Source organism: Macaca fascicularis, chromosome 12 (assembly GCF_037993035.2).
Source record: "Macaca fascicularis isolate 582-1 chromosome 12, T2T-MFA8v1.1".
Taxonomy (NCBI): Eukaryota; Metazoa; Chordata; class Mammalia; order Primates; family Cercopithecidae; genus Macaca; species Macaca fascicularis.
In genome coordinates, this window is record NC_088386.1 from 21,752,817 (window position 1) to 21,777,252 (window position 24,436).

Consider the following 24,436-nt stretch of genomic DNA (forward strand, 5'->3'; position numbering starts at 1 on the left):
TTTTCTATGAGAGGTAAATACTAATGATAAACATGAGAGGAACATGACACAGGCCAGATAATCCAATAAACAGGTGACACCAAAATTTGAAATTCCTAAATGACTTGAAGAACATACAAAGAAGGCTTTATTTTCAAATTGCCACCTTAACTCTACTGAAAAAGTTCAGCAGTAATGGCGTTTGAGTCCAATTTGTAAGTAGAGATTTGATTAATCCCAAGGACCCAAATTCATGCTTGGTCTGTTGTTATAAAAATCAAAGTGGAAATGTCAAATTCTATTATTTAATAGAGAAGCTATCAGTATTTTAAAAAAATGAGTTTCTGAAACTTTCTTGAATTATAAATGTGAACTGAAAATGAGAAAAGCTGTGTGTGTTCCTTCAGTGTAGTTCTAAAGTATATTTCATCTTATAAGGAAAATGTTATCAGTTGTTCCATGAACCATTGAAAATTGATTGAAATAAACGGCATCAAAATGTTTTAGAGAACAAAGATATAAAAAGAAAAAGGCTATCTGCAATTAATTAGCCATCAAAGGCACAGATCTGCAGAGAATGCCTTGAAATATTGGCACTTACGCTACAGTATTCTTAAATAAGATCAGTAGTTAATTTCTACATTCTATTTTTTTTTTTTTGAGACGGAGTCTTGCTCTGTTGCCCAGGCTAGAGAACAGTGATGTGATCTCAGCTCACTGCACCTCCGCCTCCTGGGTTCAAATGATTCCCCTACCTCAGTCTTCCAAGTAGCTGGGATTACAGGTGCATGCCACCATGCGTGGCTAATTTTTGTATTTTTAGTAGAGATGGGGTTTCGCTAAGTTGACCAGGTCGGTCTTGAACTTCTGACCTCAAGTGATCTGCCCGACTCGGCCTCCCAAAGTGCTGGGATTACAGGCGTGAGCCACCGTGCCTGGCCAATTTCTACATTCTTAAACTTACTCATTAGCCTTGCAATGTAGTAAATAAAATTCGTATTTTTGAACTCTTTTAAAATACCAATGAAACATATCAAATACATCAATAAGGAATAAATTGCTGGACTTCAAATAAAATTTTTTTTTTTTTGAGACGGAGTCTCGCTCTGTCACCCAAGCTGGAGTGCAGTGGCCGGATCTCAGCTCACTACAAGCTCCACCTCCCGGGTTCATGCCATTCTCCTGCCTCAGCCTCCCTAGTAGCTGGGACTACAGGCGCCTGCCCCTTTGCCTGGCTAGTTTTTTGTATTTTTTTAGTAGAGACGGGGTTTCACCATGTTAGCCAGGATGGTCTCGATCTCCTGACCTCGTGATCCGCCCGTCTCGGCCTCCCAAAGTGCTGGGACTACAGGCTTGAGCCACCACGCCCGGCCCCCAAATAAAAATTTTTTTTTTTTTTTTTTTTTTTTTTTTTTTTGAGACGGAGTCTCACTCTGTTGCCCAGGCTGGTGTGCAGTGGCCGGATCTCAGCTCACTGCAAGCTCCGCCTCCCGGGTTCATGCCATTCTCCTGCCTCAGCCTCCCGAGTAGCTGGGACTACAGGCGCCCGCCACCTCGCCCGGCTAGTTTTTTGTATTTTTTAGTAGAGACGGGGTTTCACCGGATTAGCCAGGATGGTCTTGATCTCCTGACCTTGTGATCCGCCCGTCTCGGCCTCCCAAAGTGCTGGGATTACAGGCTTGAGCCACCGCGCCCGGCCTCCCAAATAAAAATTTTTAATATGATCCTTTGTCAGTTATTAAAATGCTAGCTTAGACTATTATAGCTTACCTAATACTTGAAATATAGTCACGAATACAGAAAGAGGGAAAAATAGAGACTTTCTTTTTTTTTTTTTTTTTTTTTTTTTTTGAGACTGAGTCTGGCTCTGTCGCCCAGGCTGGAGTGCAGTGGCCGGATCTCAGCTCACTGCAAGCTCCGCCTCCCGGGTTCACGCCATTCTCCTGCCTCAGCCTCCGGAGTAGCTGGGACCACAGGCGCCCGCCACCTCGCCCGGCTAGTTTTTTGTATTTTTTAGTAGAGACGGGGTTTCACCGTGTTAGCCAGGATGGTCTTGATCTCCTGACCTTGTGATCCGCCCGTCTCAGCCTCCCAAAGTGCTGGGATAATAGAGACTTTCTTAATCAACTTGACTCACTTCTATTTTCTTTTCCTATTTTCCCCATGTTAAACATCATCATAAGTAAACAACTTTCAATGACCTTTAAAGGGAAGAGCTCTTTGCCAGTTTTGAGGGTGTAGCTAAATGGACATTCTACATAATTCAATTTTCTGAACATCTAGAACACATCTAATATTTCTGCAAATGTTAATTCATCAGATCCAAATAGGTTTAAACATCCCTTCGGTCTACTAGTTTCTAATCTTTACTGAGCACTCAATGTAAATATAAATTGATTTAAGAATTAACCATATTTGACCAGACTTAATTTACATGTCGACAGATTCAGTTGACTGAAGGAACTTTTTACCTTTGAGGTGGGTAATAATGCTATTTCCACTTAATGGCTGAGGAAACTGAGGCACAGAGTTAAATAATCTGCACAAGGCCCACACAGAGAAGCAGCAGAGCTGGGATTTGAACTCAGGCTATCTGGATGTTGCTGAATCCAACCTCTTAAGCATTACCCTCATACTATTTCCCAAATAATAAACTATTAAAAGTAACATATGCTGTATTTCTTGAGACATTCGGGATGTCAGTATAAAGGAAACAAGGACAACAACAAAATACAGTTGGACTGTTCACAATGTGGTAAATTTACCAGCAAAATAGAGGTTAATTAGTTGAGCCCCCAAATGATTTGAATCCAGAAGCAGTATTCTGAGTGTGGATTTTTCCAACCAATTAAATGGATCATCTAACTGACAAATCTTTATATATATGTTCATAGAAACTTAGTTTGCATGTTTAAATTGAAAAAAATTTTTTTTTTAAAGAGCCCAAACTGATCTGAAATTAAGTCCATCTAGGTGTATAAAATACTTTTTACCTTTCTTGAAGTCCTTTGAATATTTGTACCATGGTGTCAGCAATTTCTTCCATAACTTCATGGTAATGGTAATTAAAAGCCATTTCAATGTCCAAACCAACAAACTCAGTTAGATGTCTATGGGTATTAGAGTCTTCTGCTCTGAATACTGCAAATTTAATAAAAGAAATAAACAGCAAATACTGTTTTCAATTTTGGATAAATTGGGATTTAAATACAAAACTGTATTTAGTAGGATTTCAGTGGCATTATTTTCATATTATAGGGCTGGAAGGACCTCTGATAAACCACCTGTTTGCACATTCTCTTGGACAGCAAGTTCATTACAAACTCCTATGGTTATGCAATAAAAGCCATACCAAATGTAAATTAATAAGAGAGGTTCATGAGAACCCTGGGGGAATGCAAGATCCTGAGGTGTCTTCTCAATATTTAAAAATATATTCGATTATGACCAAGACAGTGAGTTCTTCTCAATTTTATTAAAACCTGACTCAAACTACGTGAAACTCTACAAATAAAGTAACATACATATTCCATTTAACTACAGTAGTCATTTACAGGAATATTAGTGATGTGAAAGATGAGTCGAGCTACAGTCAGGAAGACTGGACAGGAGGAAAAGGCCACTAGCTCAGTCCAGCTAATATCCAGTCCAGACTTAATATCCTCAGTGCCTTTTCCTCCTGCCTAGTCTTCCTGACTCTAGCTTGACTCATCCTTCACATCACTAATATTCCTATAACACCTTCTTGCTCAGAAACTTACAGTGGTTCCCAAATGACTACTGTAGTTAAGACATAAAATGACAAAAAAACCCTAAAACCTTTATGCTTTCATAAGTTAATCCTAACCTATATTTCTCACTTCTTAATACTAACTTGTCTTATTTTGTCTTCTTGTGTAGTTCTTGCTCTTTACTTACTCTGCTTCCCGTCTAGAATGCCATCTCTGTTGTCTACATATCCTATTCTGTCCTTAAAGCACATCTCAGTTTGAATTTTCATTTATGGTGACTCTAGCACACTCTGTTTTCTCTCTTTTTATACTTACTATTTATACTACATAATTAACACCCATTTGCTGACTGTATAGGACAATCTGATTATTCGTTGTGAAAATTATTTGATTATTCCCTATGACTGTGATACATATGCATGTCTTACTCAGTCTTGGGAGCAGGCTACAATGTTGATTCCCTTATCACTCAAAGCATGGTCGAGAAATGAGCAGCATCAACACTACCCAGGAACTTGTGAGAACTGCAGAATCTCAGGCCTCTCCCCAGATCTACTGATCAGAATCTGTATTTTAACAAGATCTCCAGGTAATCTGTGTGCATATTAACATTTGAGAAGTGCTGGCTGGTTCTTCTTTTATGTACATGGTACCTAGCACAAGGTTATATAAGCAGCAGGTGCTCAACAAATAACTAGTTAATAAATTCAGAAAATTAAGACCCTTAATGATCTTGCTAGTTTCTCTATTAGCAGGTATTTAATTTTTATTAAGCTATCAAAAAAGATATATAAAATAACTTGGTAAGTTTTAAAGAATAAAGTAAAACTGCTTTTCACTTATAATTAGCTCCAAAAAAGAAACTGCTATATGATTATGTGCCTGTGCTTGACTTTTAGCAAACATTTCTTTAAAACCGTATTAATATAATTTATTAAATATATGATATTTGTTAGTAGTTTCTAATGGACATCAGCACATTACCAATAGTAAGGACAATACAAACAAAATAGTGAAACAGAACAGCTCTGGAATAAAATTGATAGCAAATTAGACAGAGGTACACTGTAAACTTACAAGAGTAAGAAGTTACAAAGAACAAAAACATATATTACTTTGGCCACTGCAACTACCTGCTCTTTACTGCTGATGGGGAGCTGAAAAGAATCCAAATGGGAGCTAATTCTGTTCTAACTGCATGTAGGTATATTAAAATATATACTTAGGTATATTTCAGATGGTGTATATTTTCAAAAAAATGCATTTTTATAATGATATATTCTCAAGATAAAAATTTTCTTCAGCATTCCTCTGTAAGAATACATAATGCTTACAACTGTATTCACATGGAACGATACTCAACTGTTTAAAGTACTGTTGACCATATTATTATTATTATTATTTTGTTTTTTGGAAAATGTCTACCCAAATATCTTATCATCTCTACCTCAAAGTCTAACATTTGTGTAGTCAGCAGATAACATAATTTAAGCTTTCAAAGTGTCTGTACATTATATAAGTAAAATGTATTTCTAACATTGTAACTACTGCACAATTAATGAACTTGGATAAAACATAACTGCCAAAATCTTACCTGGTCCAATACAGAAAACCTTCTCAAAATCAGCACAAATGCACATTTGCTTATATAGCTGTGGGGACTGAGCCAGGTATGCATTATTTTTAAAATATGACACAGTAAAAACATTGGCTCCTCCTTCACTGGCAGCTGAAATGTAAACATTTATATTTACATTATTATAATCAATTGTAAGCTTATCAATGCAAACTTCTAGTTAAAAAGTTTATACTCAGGTAGTTCACTTTAAGAAAAACTGGAAAATGAAGAATTGTGGCTAAATCATAGTCTATGTATGTCTTCTTCTATGTGATTCTAAATAGTTTATATTTAAACCAGATTTACTTCTTTGGCTATGCTTTTACTTCACTTCTGTGGATATATATGCTCCCTTTCTGCATCAATTTCAAAACTATTAAAGCCCCTTTGGAGCTGTAAAAAAATTTTTTTTTAAATGAAAAAAGATATTCTTCATCATTTTTCCCTTTTTAAAAAAATTTCCCCAGCAGCTGGAATAATCATTTTTCTAATTATGAAGAATACAATGTTCAATTTTGAATTTGTAACAAAATGCCATTTGTAACACACTTTCTCGTGTTAAACAAATCTAAAAAGGGTAAAATGATTAAGACAAGATTCTCATACAAGAATAAGAATTAGCCAAGCGCAGTGGCTGACATCTGTAATCCCAGCACTCTGGGAGGCTGAGACGAACGACCTCAGGTTGGGAGTTCGAGACCAGCCTGACCAACATGGAGAAACCCTGTCTCTACTAAAAATACAAAATTAGCAGGGCGTGGTGGCGCATGGCTGTAATCCCAGCTACTCGGGAAGCTGAGGCAGGAGAGTCGCTTGAACCTCGGAGGTTGCGGTGAGCCGAATTCACAACACTGCACTCCAGCCTGGGCAACAAGAGCGAAACTCTGTCTCAAAAAAATTTTCCCATCATTAGTATTTACTGATTTTACAATGTAGTTTATACAAAACAAAACTGCAATACTAATTTCAAAAGAAATCTATATAATGAAGTAGTTCCTGGTGTAACTTCTGTAACAAGAATCTTGCTTTGCGTGTTACTGCCTCACTTTACAATCATTATCACAAAATGACTCTTGGAATAAGAAAATGTACTTATTAATGTTGGTGATATATGATTGTTGCTATGTAAGATGGTCTTCAAAATAGTAGTCTCATGGCAATAAACCTTAATGGACACTCAGATTCTCAAGTTAAAAATTTTATTAATATAAAGCAACTCTGGGGCTAGCAAATTTATTTTTAAAAATTAAGAGAAATATTTTGCAGCTTACCTGAAATAATTTTAGGAGTTTGGATTTCCACAAAACCTTTGTTAATTAAAGTTTCTCGGAAGAGATGGCAGATGCCAGACTGGAGACGGAAGACTGCCTGACTAGTTGATGTCTAGAAGACAGTAATAAAATCTAATTAAATCGACACACTTAATTACTAAGCACTAACTCTGTGGGCTAGGCACTGTGGAAACCTAACAATTCTTGCTTTTTTTTTTTTTTTTTTTTTTTTACAGAGTCTCACTGTCGCCCAGGCTGACGTGCAGTGGTGCGGTCTCGGCTCACTGCAAGCTCCGCCTCCCGGGCTCACGCCATTCTCCTGCCTCAGCCTCCCGAGTAGCTGGGACTACAGGCGTCCACCACCACGCCCGGCTAATCTTTTGTATTTTTAGTAGAGACGGGGTTTCACCATGTTAGCCAGGATGGTCTCGATCTCCTGACCTTGTGATTCGCCCGCCTCGGCCTCCCAAAGTGCTGGGATTACAGGCGTGAACCACCGCACCCGGCCACAATTCTTGCTTTCAACGTTTTTAAATTCTAATAATCGGGGAGAGGACAAAACGACACAAATAAATACAAGGTAAAAAGACATGCTGGAATATAATGACTATATATGATCATATAAAGGTATTTCACCAGAAATGCTTAGTGAGCAGATGTTTTAATTTGTAGGAATTCCATAAAAAAAAAATTTCTTAACAATTAGTGAAACAACTTACTTGTGAATGGTCTTATTGCTTTTTTTAAAGGCCACCCATAAAGTGAGACATAGCAATGTTTGTGCAGCATATTAATGTTCTAAGTAAGATTTTGGTATTTGACAATAAATGAATAAAAACCATGTATTTTTATTTTAACCATTACAACAATACAATTGCAGATACTTGTGTATTTGTTCAATTAGATTAAGAAATTAAAAAGAAAAAAAATACAATAAAAGGAGACGGCATCCCATGACACTGACTTCCAATGTGGTACATAAAACAATAGTAGTACTCCAACTGTCCAGCACAGTCACCTGTTTCTATTTTCTCTCTTTCCCTCCTTTCTTTCTCAGTTTCTCTGGTCCTTCTAATTTACTTTTAGCCTCAATCAGTTGTGATGGTGACCAGAAAGCTCTAGAGGTAATTATCTCTACTTTAACGTTTGTCCACTTCTCTGGTCAAAAGAAGTGACTTCTTATCTTTAGGTCTTGGCTTACTGTATTTTTTTAAAATAGCTATCCTATGGCTAGATAGGTGTTTAGTAAAACATGTGACCTCAAACCACTAAGTTAGCTGTGAATAACTGAGTTAGGTGAAGAAGCTGTCTTCTTAGTCTCATTACAAGAATTTCAATTACTTCTCCCATACCAAAGGGCTCACCCCTTCTGCATTTACACAGTAGTACCCTGTGAAAACACTGTTAATGATGGAATGATTACATTTCTTTCACTCTAAAGAATAATATTGAAATAACCTTGAATTTCTGCAGATCAGATAAAAACATTCATGTAAAGTGGTCATATTTAAGTAACATTATTTTATAACTTACATTCAAAGTTACAAATCAGTTTCTCATAAAACAATGAAAACCATTTAAAAGGTCTTTATGATTTATTAGATTATTTACTTATTCATTTTCAAGATGTCTACATTTAAACTATAGAAAAATACTTGCGTTTTTTTCCACATTATGTGGTTTAGTGAAACATTTGGTTCATCCAATCAAAACAAATGGCATAATCTTCTGCTTTAAAAAACCTAGTGACCTATTTAGCAAAAAGCTGCTTCACTGTTACTGACAAATGTACAGAGATGTATTTCACTTCAGAATATATTAAGAAGGTCACTGAACACATTTTATTGCCTTTGCCTCTTAGCTAGTTCAACTAAACTTGGCTCACTGCAACCTCTGCCTCCTGGGTTCAAGCGATTCTCCTGCGTCAGCCTCCCGAGTAGCTAGGATTATAGGTGCCCGTCAACATGCCAAGCTAATTTTTGTATTTTTAGTAAAGACTGGGTTTCACCATGTTGGCCAGGTTGGTCTTGAACCCCTGACCTCAGGCGATCTGCCCGGCCTCCCAAAGTGCTGGGATTACAAGTGTGAGCCATGATGCCTGGCCTAAACTCACTTCAACATCTTGCTAAGTGGAAATTCAACTTATGAACTGGTTGTCATAGATTATTTAATATGAATAGAAATTTCACCAATTATGGTTTTTAAAAAACTGTACTTCTTCACTTCCTGATTGTATAAACAAGTATGTTAATGTGTAAATTAACATACTTGTTAATTTACAAGTATGTTAGTATGGATCTGTCATATATAAGAAAAATAATTTTTTTCTCATTAGTTTCTTCAAGGCACTTACTAATTGCTAGGAACACAGGCACCTATTTGATTAGTGAACAGTTATTCACATGACAATTCTAATACATACTAATTTCCACCTAGCATTTACATACTGGAGAATATTTTCTAGCAGACTCTAGCTTTTAAATGGTTTAATTTGAAAACCACCACTCAAAGCAGAGGTGGATGGGAAAAGAATTAAACAAAAAGGAATTACTAAATATAAGATGTTCTTTAAAAGTAAATAACAAGGAAGAAAAATATTTCAAAATAAATCTTCAACTATTTTGATTATGTATCTTACTAGCAAGAATACCCATTACTGCAAAGAGAATCACACTGTGCAAGCAAATTCAGACTAGCTATCTCTGCTGGTTGGAACAAGACAAAGAAGTAAGATTAGTATCCTGTAAACTCTCTAACTTTGCTCAGAGGAAAATACTGTCCTCAGGCCCAGGTTGGTCAGTTAATTTAGCAGAGGCAGAGTACTAAGCAGACTGCATCAGAGTCTGAGAGACTTTTTGTACGTGCTCCTGGGTCGTCTTTCTACATTTATTCCTCCTTCAAAAAGCATTATCACTACATGAGAGAACAACACGACATAGTTAAAATAAGAAATGGTAACAGTATTTTTTCTTTTCCTGGTCAAAACAAGACACTTTGGGTAGAACACATCTAAAGAGAAACAAAATCAATTTTTTATAGACTCATTTTCAAGCTCTTTCCCTATTACATATTGATTACTACAACTGACTTCTATACGAGTATAAGAATTTGCTGGTTAAGGTAAAAATCAACAATGACCCAACTTATCAGTAAGATTACAGAGTGTGTGTAACAAAATAAAAGTATGTTTAATAGGGTAATTATGTATTAACTCTATCTCAAATTAAATGCTTCTAAAATATAGTACATACAGTGAAAGCAACATGTTAATTTCAGTGCAAATATATAACAACCTTATTTTCAATTGACAACGGATGTACAAATACCTGATGTATTTATCATTACTATACTTACCCTTACCTTAAGATACATAAATGAACAGGAAAAAGGCTTTATCATTTAAGTTATAAACCATACTAATAATATTAGTTTCCTTAATGTTTAAATCTAAAAATTGTTTTGGGTCAAACAAATAATGATACTCTAATATGTGAAAAAATAATACTTCCTCCTCACTCATTAAACAAATATTTATTATATGCTCCTGGCACTGGGCTAGGTGTTAGATGATAACGGTGATTAAGAGGGCATGAGGTAGAAGATAAACTAAACAGAAAGCAGAAAACTAATTTTTCTACACTTAAAAAAATTACTTTTAGAAAAACAAAATGAAAAACCTAGTCATTGAACTTTAGTTCTAAAAAAGCCTGACATTCCTTACATTAAAATAGTTATTTTTAAATTCTATAGCGAACTTCCCAAAAGTATGGTTATTAAAATTAAAACACTGCTATTCTGTATTATGCAAAAGATCTGAAATAAGGGGAAAAAATATTCTGCATTTATAGAATTCCTTTCCCTGAGGTCCTCATAGCACTAGAAAGCAAAATTATATCTTTTGTGGAGAAGAGAGGCAGGTATATGGAGAGAAGTAAGGGTGTTGGGAGAAAGAATTCCAATAGAAGACAAAAATGCAAACAAACCCAAACTTCATAAAGCAATCTTTAATAGTATTTAGCTCCTTACAATTCTCACAACAAATTACTTCCATGCTGTATGAGACTTGTAGCTTTTAAAAATACCTATTTAAGTTATCAACTAAACTATACCCACTACATCTTTTGCTTTTAATGGCTGCAGAGAATCCCTGTTTATGGTTTATCAGGTTACAGAGACACTACCGTGAAGTTGGACTAGGGGTCAGGAGAGAGAGTAGAAAAGACAGTGGGAAAGACATTTCTAAACTGGTATCTGATTTAATTCCAAAGAGAACTATTATTTTTAAAAATCAGATTTATGTAGACCCCCTTTTTTTTTTTTTTCTGAGATGGAGGCTTACTCTGTTGCCCAGCCTGGAGTGCAGTAGCGTGATTTCAGCTAACTGCAACCTCTGCCTCCTGGGTTCAAGTGATTCTCCTGCCTCAGCTTCCTGAGTAGCTGGGACTACAGGCACTCCCTGGCGAATTTTTTGTATTTTTAGTAGAGATGGGGTTTCACCATGTTGGCCAGGCTGGTCTTGAACTCCTGACCTCAAGTGATCCACCCACCTCAGCCTCCCAAAGTGCTGGGATTACAGGCATGCGCCACTGCGCCTGGCTTGATTTATGCAGAATTTCTTTTTCCTTCTTTTCTTTTTTTGAGACGGAATTTCTTTCTTGTCACCCAGGCTGGAGTGCAATGGTGTGATCTTGGATCACGGCAACCTCTGCCTCCCCGGTTAAGCGATTCTCCTGCCTCAGCCTCCTGAGTAGCTGGAATTACAGGTGTCTACCACCACGCCCGGCTAATTTTTGTATTTTAAGCAGAAATGGGGTTTCACCATGTTGGCCAGGCTGGTCTTGAATTCCTGACCTCAAGTGATCCACTGCGCTGGCCAGAATTATGTAGAATTTCTACTCAAACAAAAGTAATCTCTGTGAGAAAGAATCCGAACTGTCTGCAATTGCTATTATATTACTGTAACGGGAATTCCAGTTGTATGTGTTCAGGTTAACTCTGTGTCAAGACATTCCAACACATATCCATTCATTCTAATGTATGACAAAAACGCTAGCCGATCAAGTATGTATGTCCTATGGAGGGACCCTGTGATACACAGCAGTGCTGAGCACCCTTAAAATATTTTTCTAATTGATGTATTGGTCTTGAGGTCAACAGTTACGACATCCCTGAGGATACCTCCCTTGACTATTTCAGACTATCCAGATCTACTTTCAAAGAACTCCTATAGCTGTGGTGATCAAACACCTATCATTTCCATGGCAGCCCCGAATTCCCAATTTTCTGTCCACTGCTGACACAAACCAGCATTTCTTAAACTTGTCTTTTGTCTTCTACTATCATTTCTGTCTACTGGGTATCTCTCATACTAGTACTTAATATTTTCCTTTAATTCAGGTTTTAAAACTTAACTAATTCCAAGCAATAATACCCATGAAAACATGGTTTTATTTGCTGGTTATATTGTATAGCTATTAAAATAAAAAATGTTCATCTGTTTAACACCCAGAAATCACTGTGTACCTCCGGTGGTAAAGCTACCATACTTGGGAAAACACTGCAAAACCACTGAAATGTCATATAAGTTTCAATATACTGGCATCAAAACTATATTGCCAAGATAATCTCTTATATTACAAAAGTAAAAAACTTCTCTTAAAGAGTTGAGATTTTAATTTTTAGTTTGGAAAATATGTATTGAAAGTAATGAGGTAGGCGATGTGTTAGAATATGGGCTCTTGATATTATCTAATTTTTCTTTGTTTCAGCGTTTTGTGGCTTTGTTAACAGAAAGTTTCAGGGAAATATGGCAAACAGGCTTATGTCCAATCAGTTAGCGGAGGCTGCCCTGAGTGCTGTGTGGCTACTTTAAGCTCATCAAGAATAATATGTATGTGGTATGTTGTGACTGATTGGGGGCATTTGCCATGAATGTAATTCTTTTCTCTTGGACAGACTGTTAACCCCTTAACTCATGTACTTGCCTTGACTTAAGGGATTAACAGTCTGTCCAAGAGAAAAGAATGGTGAAGACAAAGGTGACCAATTTCAAAACAAAAATATGTAATTGATAAGATGAAACCACACCCTAATAGCAGATACTTTTCATTCATTAACCCACAGGGTCAAAGTAGGGTTCATTGGTGAACAATAAAATATATGCTCAGATAGCTATTTCTTAATCCCTGCATGCCAAAATATACCTAAACATTCAGGAAAAAAATGTTACAGACTTACATAGTAGAAGCTATTTGATAGTGTGATTTCAGAGGTAGCACTGAGGATAATGTAGTGTATTAGCAAACGAAGGGAACTTTAGGAAAGCCATGGGGTCTCACGGGTTAGGTTGCCCATGAGTCCTGAATTGTCTATTCCCTTGGCATGTGAAACCGAGTAGCAAAAAAGAGCTGATGATTCACCTTTAAAGATGGCTCAGTTTCTATGCTTACCTGGCAACCCAAGGGAGGGCATCCCTATTAAGGAGACCTCACACTACTAGTCTTATCTCCCCAACAAAATGATGTGTTCTTTGAAGGTGACCAATATATATTCCACAGGATAAGAAACCTGTAATATGAACATAATAAATATTCTGTAGACTAGCTATAGTACAGGGGGTCTAGATAAAGAAATAGACTGTAATTTTGAACCAACTAAAAGTAATCCATTCATATTTGGGAAAAGTACTTAAACAATGATTCTCAAGAGGGAAGACTAACATTTACTCCTAGGACAACCTTCACCTGTACCTAAGAGTGAGGTGAAATAAAGGGAACAATTCTGATCTAAAGGGAACTCTCTTGAAGAGGTTCCCAGAAAACCTTCCTAACAACCTGCTAACCTATGAGGACGAAGCTAATTTGCCGTGCCAATCCGGAGTATGAGCTATGTGAGTGCTATGCATGAAAAGGGTGCCAAAGACATTTTAATTCACTTTTCTAGGAATGAAAATTGCTTTAACCTTCTTGGGGGCTGGAAAGTGAAGTAGTTTTAATCAGGGCACCTGCCTGGAAAGTTCAGAGAGAAAACAATTCATCTATGAGAAAAAAGTTAGGCTACGCTAGAACCTAAAGGAGGATATACCTCGGAACATTCGTATTATAGAAGAAGAATGGCAATTTTGCCTTTTATTTCCAAATTCTTTAACCCTTGACTTTGCTGAGAGTCTATGAAAAGAACTAGTTGGGGACTAAATTAGATAGTAGTTTATTTTTTATTTGTTGAGACAGGATCTTACTCTGTTGCCCAGGCTGGAGTGCAGTGGTACAAACACAGCTCACTGCAGACTCAACCTCCTGGGCTCAAGCAATCCTCTTGCTTCAGCCACCGGAGTAGCTGGGACCATGGATGCATGCCAACATACTTGGCTAATTTTTAATTTTTTTGAGGAGATGGGGGTCTCGCCATGTTGCCCAGGCTGGTTTCAAACTCCTGCGCTCAAGCATTCTTCCCACCTCAGGCTCCCAAATTGTTGGGATTACAGGTGTGAGCCACTGCAGCCAACCAAGACAGTAGTTTAGAAGGAATCTAAGGTGTTTAAAACCTTAAAGTGACTAATGTACACAATGTCTCCCAAAATGTAAAGTCAGAGTTAAACATGTGAATGCTTGCAAGGGCCAAATAACATGAATGAATGAAATGAATATTTGCTGGGTGGTGCAGGGCAAAGCAAAAGACAGTGTAAGAAACCTGTATATGTCCCATCTAGCATGCTAGCTCATGTGCCAGATTCTCCTCTTTTTAAGAAGTGTCATCCAGATTTTAATGTGAAAACCCATTTTTTCAATGGTGGCAATGAATTTAAACAAAACAAAACAACCCCAAACCCAAAAACTCCTCAGGCCAACTTCTAGAGGCACAAACCAATAATAACTTGTGTGAACAACTAGCAAGGACAAATAAATACAGAATGATGTCTCACTCCTGTGGCCAACATACATGAAAAACCTGAGGTTTCTAGGTAGTATCAAGAGGACTTTGGATTACTGCTTGCTTTTTCTATACAAATTAAAATGGAAAAGGTAAAAGACAAAAGGCAAATAATTAGGAATAACATGAGTAAATAATAAGGGTAGACTCACATGATGGTAGAAGAGCCAAGAAGAACTCTTAAGGTGACAAAAAATTTGAGCTTCAGGTAGAATATTTAAGTAAAAAAGGAAGATGTGGTCAAAATATTAAGAAAGAAAGATGCAATGGTTTTACTACAATAATGATGAAACCACTAAACTCTCTTTCACTTGCAACCAAACCAGAAAGGGAAACAGGAGACCCATGAGACTACTGCATAAACCACTAGGGCCAACTGCTTGTATATTTTTAATTTGGTGCTCCAATCAAACTCAAAGGATTGAAGCATTAATTACTCATCTCCACCTGGTCGATCTAAAATGTGCATGTAATTTTTTTCATAACTTTGTAGTGATATTAATGGTTATGTTTCTACTTCCTGAATAACTTGTCTAAAAAAGATACCACCTGGAAGCAAGATCATTTACTGGCTTCAAATTCATCTGTCATTTTAAAACAAAGCAAGTCAATATCCCGTTAACTAGTATTTAACTGTTCCTTTTGCCTGCAGTTCTTTTTAGGGGAAGGTCAGTCAGAAAAGTAAATTGTTTCCTGTATTATCATACTTACAGTCAGGCAAATACCATTAGCTTTATAAGCCTGAGACAGGTATGGTATCCCTGCCCCTCTCGATTGCGGCCTAATTGCTTCACTTAATAAATAAATTAGGCATACCCTAAGATCAATGACTCTGTTGTCTAATCTTGTATCCTGGTTAACAGTAGCTCTTCCTTCCTAAAAAAAGAAGAAAAGAAAAAAACAAATTTTACTTATATTTTGAAGAGCACAAAAAATACTTTTAGAAGTCATATTTACTTTTAATTGAGCAGGATGTTTGTATGTTAATACTATGCCCAAAAATCTCAGGGATCTCAAATAATGGTAGAAACACAAAGTGCAGCCAGAGAGAAGTTAACATTAAAAGAGAGATGGAAAGAAGACAAAGAATTAACAGATATTAATGGTTTCTTTCCCTCCTCCACCCCTCAAAGCCTTGCCTCATTATTGGGATATAAGAAAAATTCACCACCCGCTTCTTCATTGATTCCTGGATTTAACCTGCTAGCCCAAGGGTGAAGGAACAGATAAAAACTGACAGAGTAGTGGTTCTCAAAATGTGGTCTGGGGAGCAGTGAAGGTGCCTGAGACTTTCTGGGAGTTGAAGAAGTCAAACTTACTTTTTCATAATAATACTTTTTCTTTCTCACCCTTCATGAGTACACTGAGCAGTTTTCTAAAGATTCTATGATGTGTATTCATCACAACAGAATGAATGCAGAGGCAATATGAGAATCTAGTTGTTGTCTATTAAGCCAAAAATTACAAAGAACTGTGGTTATATAAACAGAATGTCATCTGAAGGATGAGGTAGCTGAGTGGTTAAGGCAATGGACTGCTAAATACAATGTCACTCTAATAATAATTATTTTTTGCTTTGGACAACTGTAATTTTTTCATAAAATGTTATTAGCTTCATGATTTGCATAATACTACATATGCCAACATGCATGCAATGTATATATAATTTTTAATAAATATTTAAAAATGTGTTTTAATTCGCAATACTATAAATATTGATATATATACACCAATAAAAACAAAAGCTTGTAGGGTTCTTAATTATTTTTATTTTTTATTTTTTTTGAGACGGAGTCTTGCTCTGTCCCCCTGGCTGGAGTGCAGTGGCACTATCTCGGCTCACTGCAAGCTCCGCCTCCCGGGATCATGCCATTCTCCTGCCTCAGCCTCCCGAGTAGCTGGGACTACAGGCGCCCGCCACCGCGCCCGGCTAATTTTTTTGTATTTTTAGTAGAGACGGGGTTTCACCATGTTAGCCAGGATGGTCTCGATCTCCTGACCTTGTGATCCGCCCGCCTCGGCCTCCCAAAGTGCTGGGATTACAAGCGTGAGCCACCGCGCCCGGCCAATTATTTTTAACAATGTAAAAGGCATCTTGATACCAAAAGGTTTGAGAATTGCTGATTTTAAGAGTAAATTTAAATAACAATGGAGCTCAAAATCACTTCACAGGCACCCTTAGTACAAAAGTAGGGGATCGGGTTTTCAATGTTTTGCAAACTAAATATACAGAGGAAGCATAATATTTCATAAGTATAATTTTTTTACCTCTTCTCCTTCCGCCTCAGGCCGAACAGCATCATCCAGCTGCAGGGGCAGGCGGGGTTCAGCCAAACTGATCACATAAATCTGAAAGTGAGAGATTGCCAAAAATAGTAGGAAGCACACAAAATCTGCATCCTTTGCTTAAAAAACAATCTACAGTTGACTTAAGCATGAAGCAATGTTTGCATACATCTTTAATTGAAACTACTTGCTGAAATCAAACAAGATGATACAGGTTTTTTCACCTTGATGATTTGTTTAAAATGAGGATAATATTTTTTGCCTACCTCTATGGTTGTTAGAACAGTCAAATAAGATAACATATATAAAAATTATTTGTAAATTCTAAGATGGCTACCAATGTAATACGTAATGACTGGGGTGTAGGCACTGGCTTACGGTCTAGCTATGTCAAAAAAGCTATGGTTAGGGGTTGGTGCTGTGGCTCACACCTGCAATCCCAGCACTTAGGAAGGCTATGGTGGGTTGATCACTTGAGCCCAGGAGTTCGAGACCAGGCTGAGCAACATGGTGAAACCCCGTCTCTGCAAAAAATACAAAAATTAGTCAGGCATGGTAGCACGTGCCTAAAATCCCAGCTACTTGGCTGGCTGCGGCAGAAGGATCACTTGAACCTGGGAGGCAGAGGTTGCAGTGAGCCAAGATCATACCACACTCCAGTCTGGATGACAGAGTGAGACCCTGTCTCAAAAAAACAGAAACAAAAACAAACATAAACACAAAAAAGCTATTTTCAGGGAAATCACTTAATCTCAGAGTTTCAATTAAAATAAAGCCTGCTATAAGAATCAAACAGAATAGGCCAGGCGCGGTGGCTCACACCTGTAATCCCAGCACTTTGGGAGGCTGAGGCGGGTGGATCATGAGGTCAGGAGTTCGAGATCAGCCTGACCAACATGGTAAAACCCTGTATCTGCTAAAAATACAAAAATTAGCAGGCTGGTGGCGCACGCCTGTAATCCCAGTTACTCAGGAGCCTGAAGCAGGAGAATCGCTTGAACCCGAGAGCAGAAGGGTTGTGATGAGCTAAGATCATGCCATTGCACTCCAGCCTGGGCAAAATAAGCGACACTTCATCTCAGAAAACAAACAAACAAACAAAAATCAAACAGAATAATAAATGTGAAAACACTTCAGTCATGTGAAGGAGCAATTAACATATGACTTGTTGTTGTTATTATTATTAGTTTTGAGATGGAGTACCACTCTGTCACCCAGGCTGGAGTGCAATGGTGTGGTCTTGGCTTACTGCAACCTCTGTCTCCCAGGTTCAAGTGATTCTCCCACCTCAGCCTCTCGAATAGCTGGGACTACAGGCACGTGCCACCACACAGGCTAATTTTTGTATTTTTAGTAGAGACGGTGTTTCACTATGTTGGCCAGGCTGGTCTTGAACTCCTGACCTCAGGTGATCCGCCCACCTTGGCCTCCCAAAGTGCTGGGATTACAGGCATGAGCCATCACGCCTGGCCGCCTTATCATTAACAGCATTTGGCCAGTGCCACTGCCACTGCCACTACTAGGACCAAATTCAGTCCAGCTCTGCTACACTTCTTTTCTCATTCTTTCTCCTTTCAAGTCCCCTTCATTGCTCTCTCTCATGTTACATATGTTACATATATCTCATTTCCTGCCAGTCTCCTGGTTAGGAAATACCCTAGAGGATGTTCCTTTATGTTGTCAAAATTCCTCAATATTCACTCGCACTAATTTCACATTGTAGTGATAAAAAGCAACTGGATCATAAAGACCGAGCTACAGTCTTTTGCTCTTTGTTTTTCTGGCTACCTTTAAAAAGCCTATTACCGTATTAGTTAACCCAAACTATGTCTCGAAAACCTGCTAAAGCACAAACAGGAAAAATACCTTATTTAGTTACTTCAGGAAAGGGAATTATACTCTTCTAGTTGGCAGATCAATATTGGCATTCAGCTGAGATACCCCAAGAAATAGTGTAGGAAACTTTAGTATTCCTTATCATAAAATAGAATTATCTGTCACCACTCCCCTCCCTAAACCCCAATTCTAGGATTCCCTTTGACAAGTTAACAGAAACTTGATCTCCAATCCAAATTGGAGAACTGAAGAGCTGCTACTTCTACTTTTATAACTAGTGGGAATTCATCATCCTCTTTACTATACCATGAGTACTCTGACCCCAGAGTCTTCACACAGTGTTTGGCACAAAGTACCTATCAACAGTAATTGCTGGCTGAATAAATAAATAAGTGATAAAGCAAAGTCATTACTTATATAACATTCTACTTAGTATGTAATACTTCGTTCTTTGTGAAATACTTTATAATTATTTTTATTATGGCAAAATTTGTAAGCTCTTTAGGCTTACAATTTATTAATATTTATTGTACACATCTAGATAATATTAAAACTACATTTGCTTCTAATAGAAAAATACAAGTACATATACACACACACACACTTTTTTTTTTTTTTTTTTTTTGAGACAGGGTCTTGCTCTGTCACCCAGGCTAGAGTGCAGTGGTGTGATCATAGCTCACTGTAACCTCCAACTCCTGGACTCAAGTGATCCTCCCACCCTGGCCTCCCAAAGTACTGGGATTACAGATATGAGCCACCACATCTGGCCAAATTTTCTTTATTCAAGTACTGAAAACGATGTGTTACTTAGAAGATGTGGAAGTTATCTTTCTTGGTCAGCATAAATGAGTTTATTCATTTATCTTTATTCTTACTCTTTGGTCACTTTGTCTTTACTAGGTTACAAACTTCCTGGTTGGTTCAAGATGAGACTTACACAAAGACAACAAAGTCATTTGTCAAATTAGGTCAGTAAAAACTACAAGGTTTTCTAAGTCTTGAAGAGTTCCAGGACAATCAATTCCAGTTAAATACAATATTACTCTTAAATTAGTAAGTACATATGGGCCTGTCTCTGAATCTGTCTGCCTGTTGGTCTGACTGACTCTTACATATGCTCATGCAGTAGTCTTTAAGTACTACTGCACATGGATCAGGGCGAGAAGAGGCCATGCTGTCTTAAAGACTACTCCTGAAGAGAAATTTAGTGATGCATATTGTAAATACAATCTAGACCTAAATCTGAGCACTGTAGGTTCAAACTGGCAGGGTTATTTCAATAGTGTGAATTCACTTATGATTTTTTTGTTGTTGTTGTTGAGATGGGGTCTCACTCAGGCAGTTTGGAGTGCAGTGGTGCGATCTTGGCTCACTGCAACCTCTGTCTCCTGGGTTCAAGCAATTCTCTTGCCTCAGCCTCCTGAGTAGCTGGATTGCATGCACCTGCCTCCATGCCTGGCTAATTTTTGTATTTTTAGTAGAAACAAGGTTTCACCATGTTGATCAGGCTGGTCTTGAACTCCTGACCTCAAGTGACACTTATCATATTTTAAGTCAATGATAATGAGATCTTTCAGTTTTTAATCCTGAGAAAAAAAAACAGATCAGGGATAAGTTTTGTGAAAAACAAACAAACAAAAAAACCAGAAGCTACTGTTGGAATATAAGACCAATAAGGTATTATTTATTTTGACTTCTCTATGCTGTAAAAATATCAGAAAAATAATTGTAAGATATAAGATTAAGAATTAGTTAATTAATCATCCTTTAAAAGTATATCATTAGTTGATGCAGTTTCTTCCTAGCATCGATGGTCTTTACAATTTGGTATGTTTTTGCAGTGGCTGGTACTGGTTGTTCCTTTCCATGTTTAGTGCTTCCTTCAGGAGCTCTTGTAAGGCAGGCCTGGTGGTGACAAAATCTCTCAGCATTTGTTTGTCTATAAAGGATTTTATTTCTCCTTTACTTATGAAGCTCAGTTTGGCTGGATATGATATTCTGGGTTGAAAATTCTTTTCTTTAAGAATGTTGAATATTGGCCCCACACTCTCTTCTGCTTGTAGAGTTTCTGCCGAGAGATCCACTGTTAGTCTGATGGGCTTCCCTTTATGGGTAACCTGACCTTTCTCTCTGGCTGCCCTTAACATTTTTTCCTTCATTTCAACCTTGATAAATCTGACAATTGTGTGTCTTGGAGTTGCTCTTCTGGAGGAGTATCTTTGTGGCGTTCTCTGTATTTCCTGAATTTGAATGTTGGTCTGCCTGGCTAGGTTGGGGAAATTCTCCTGGATAACATCCTAAAGAGTGTTTTCCAACTTGGTTCCATTCTCCCCGTCACTTTCAGGTACACCAATCAGACGTAGATTTGGTCTTATCACATAGTCCCATATTTCTTGGAGGCTTTGTTCGTTTCTTTTTACTCTTTTTTCTCTAAACTTCTTTTCTTGATTCTTATCATTCATTTGATCTTCAATCACTGATACCATTTCTTCCACTTGATTGAATAGGCTACTGAAGCTTGTGCATGTGTCAAGTAGTTCTCATGCCATGGTTTTCAGCTCCATCAGGTCATTTAAGGTCTTCTCTACGCTGTTTATTCTAGTTAGTCATATGTCTAATCTTTTTTCAAGGTTTTTGGGTTTGGCTGGATGGGTCTGAACATCCTCCTTTAGCTTGGAGAAGTTTGTTATTACCGATCATCTGAAGCCTTCTTCTCTCAACTCGTCAAAGTCATTCTCTGTTCAGCTTTGTTCTGTTGCTGGCAAGGAGCTACATTCCTTTGGAGGAGAAGAGGCGCTCTGATTTTTAGAATTTTCAGCTTTTCTGCATCAACTAACAAGCAAAATAACCAGCTAACATCATGACAGGATCAAATTCACACATATCAATATTAACCTTAAATGTAAATGGGCTAATTGCTCCAATTCAAAGACACAGACTGGCAAACTGGATAAAGAGTCAAGACTCATCAGTGTGCTATATTCAGGAGACCCATCTCACGTGCAGTGATGCGCACAGGCTCAAAATAAAGGGATGGAGGAAGATCTACCAAGCAAATGGAAAACAAAAAAAAGTAGGGGTTGCAATCCTAGTATCTGATAAAACAGACTTTATTTTATTTTATTGATTGATTGATTGATTGTGAGCCAGAGTCTAGCTCTGTCGCCCAGAGTGGAGTGCAGTGGCACAACCTCGGCTCACGGTAAGCTCAGTCTCTGGGGTTCACGCCATTCTCCTGCCTCAGCCTCCCAAGTAGCTGGGACTACAGGTGCCCGCCACCACGCCTGGCTAATTTTTTGTATTTTTTTTTTTAGTAGAGACGGGGTTTCACTGTGTTTGCCAGGATGGTCTCGATCTCCTGACCTCGTGATCCACTCGCCTCAGCCTCCCAAAGTGCTGGGATTACAGGCGTGAGCCACTGCGCCAGGCCCGATAAAACAGACTTTAAACCAACAAAGATCAAAAGAGACAAAGAAGGCTATTACATAATGGTAAAGGGATCAGTTCAACAAGAAGAGCTAACTATCTTAAATATATATGCACCCAATACAGGAGCACCCAGATTCATAAAGCAAGTCCTTAGAGACTTACAAAGAGACTTAGACTCCCACACAATAATAATGGGAGACTTTAACACCCCACTATCAACATTAGACAGATCAATGAGACAGAAAGTTAACAAGGATATCCAGGAATTGAACTCAGCTCTGTGCCAAGTGGACCTAATAGACATCTACAGAACTCTCCACCACAAATCAACAGAATATACATTCTTCTTAGCACCACATCGCACTTATTCCAAAATTGACCACATAGTTGGAAGTAAAGCATTCCTCAGCAAATGTAAAAGAACAGAAAGTATAACAAACTGTCTCTCAGACCACAGTGCAATCAAACTAGAACTCAGGATTAAGAAATTCACTCAAAACTGCACAACTACATGGAAACTGAACAACCTGCTCCTGAATGACTACTGGGTAAATAATGAAATGAAGGCAGAAATAAAGATGTTATTTGAAACCAATGAGAACAAAGACACAACATACCAGAATTTCTGGGACACATTTAAAGCAGTATGTAGAGGGAAATTTATTGCACTAAATGCCCACAAAAGAAAGCAGGAAAGATCTAAAATTGACACCCTAACATCACAATTAAAGGAACTAGAGAAGCAAGAGCAAACACATTCAAAAGCTAGCAGAAGGCAAGAAATAACTAAGATCAGAGGAGAACTGAAGGACATTGAGATACGAAAAAACTTAAAAAAAAAAAAAAAAAATCAATGAATCCAGGAGCTGGTTTTTTGAAAAGATAAACAAAATTGATAGACCGCTAACAAGACTAATAAAGAAGAGAGAAGAATCAAATAGACGCAATAAAAAATGATCAAGGGGATATCACCACTGATCCCACAGAAATACAAACTACCATCAGAGCATACTATAAACACATCTATGCAAATAAACTAGAAAATCTAGAAGAAATGGATAAATTCCTGGAACATGCACACTCCTAAGACTAAACCAGGAAGAAGTTGAATCCCAGAATTGACCAATAACAGGCTCTGAAATTGAGGCAATAATTAACAGCCTACCAACCAAAAAAAGTCCAGGACCAGACGGATTCACAACTGAGTTCTACCAGAGGTACAAAGAGGAGCTGTTACCATTCCTTCTGAAACTATTCCAGTCAACAGAAAAAGAAGGAATTCTCCCTAACTCATTTTGAGGCCAACATCATCCTGATACCAAAGCCTGGCAGAGACACAACAACAAAAAAAGAGAATTTTAGACCAATGTCCCTGATGAACATCGATGCAAAAATCCTCAATAAAATACTGGCAAACTGATTCCAGCAGCACATCAAAAAGCTTATCCACCACAATCAAGTTGACTTCATCTCTGGAATGCAAGGCTGGTTCAACATACGCAAATCAATAAACGTAATCCATCACATAAACAGAACCAAAGACAAAAACCACAACATGCAGAAAAGGTCTTTAACAAAATTCAGCAGCGCTTCATGCTAAAAACTCTAAATAAACCAGGTATAGATGAGACGTATCTCAAAATAATAAGAGCTATTTATGACATACTCACAGCCAATATCATACTGAATGGGCAAAAACTAGAAGCATTCCCTTTGAAAACTGGCACAAGACAAGGATGCCCTGTCTCACCATTCCTATTCAACATACTGTTGGAAGTTCTGGCCTGGGCAATCAGGCAGGAGAAAGAAATAAAGGGTATTCAACCAGGAAAAGAGGAAGTCAAATTGTCCCTGTTTGCAGGTGACATGATTGTATATTTAGAAAACCCCATTGTCTCAGCCCAAAATCTCCTTAAGCTGATAAGCAACTTCAGCAAAGTCTCAGGATACAAAATCAATGTGCAAAAATCACAAGCATTCCTATACACCAATAATAGACAGAGAGCCAAATCATGAGTGAACTGCCATTCACAATTGCTTCAAAGAGAATAAAATACCTAGGAATCCAACTTACAAGGGATGTGAAGGACCTCTTCAAGGAGAACTGCAAACCACTGCTCAACGAAATAAAAGAGGACCCAAGCAAATGGAAGAACATTCCATGCTCATGGATAGGAAGAATCAATATCGTGAAAATGGCCATACTGCCCAAGGTAATTTATAGATTCAATGCCATCCCCATCAAGCTACCAATGACTTTCTTCACAGAATTGGAAAAAAACTACTTTAAAGTCCATATGGAACCAAAACAGAGCCCATATTGCCAAGACAATCCTAAGACAAAAGAATAAAGC

The 24,436-nt window shown here is 37.7% G+C and overlaps 1 protein-coding gene across 2 annotated transcripts in view; it reads right to left on the minus strand.

Moving 5' to 3' along the window:
- Positions 1 to 24,436, minus strand: part of DARS1 (aspartyl-tRNA synthetase 1) — an 83,606-nt gene that overhangs the window by 12,275 nt on the left and 46,895 nt on the right. For both annotated transcript variants that reach the window (XM_005573043.4, XM_065525427.1), the window contains exons 6-10: positions 16,797 to 16,877; positions 15,345 to 15,404; positions 6,600 to 6,711; positions 5,305 to 5,439; positions 2,973 to 3,120 (exon numbers count right to left, since the gene is read on the minus strand). In XM_005573043.4, the coding sequence (XP_005573100.3) occupies positions 2,973 to 3,120; positions 5,305 to 5,439; positions 6,600 to 6,711; positions 15,345 to 15,404; positions 16,797 to 16,877 (536 nt within the window). The remainder of the gene's footprint in view (positions 1 to 2,972; positions 3,121 to 5,304; positions 5,440 to 6,599; positions 6,712 to 15,344; positions 15,405 to 16,796; positions 16,878 to 24,436) is intronic.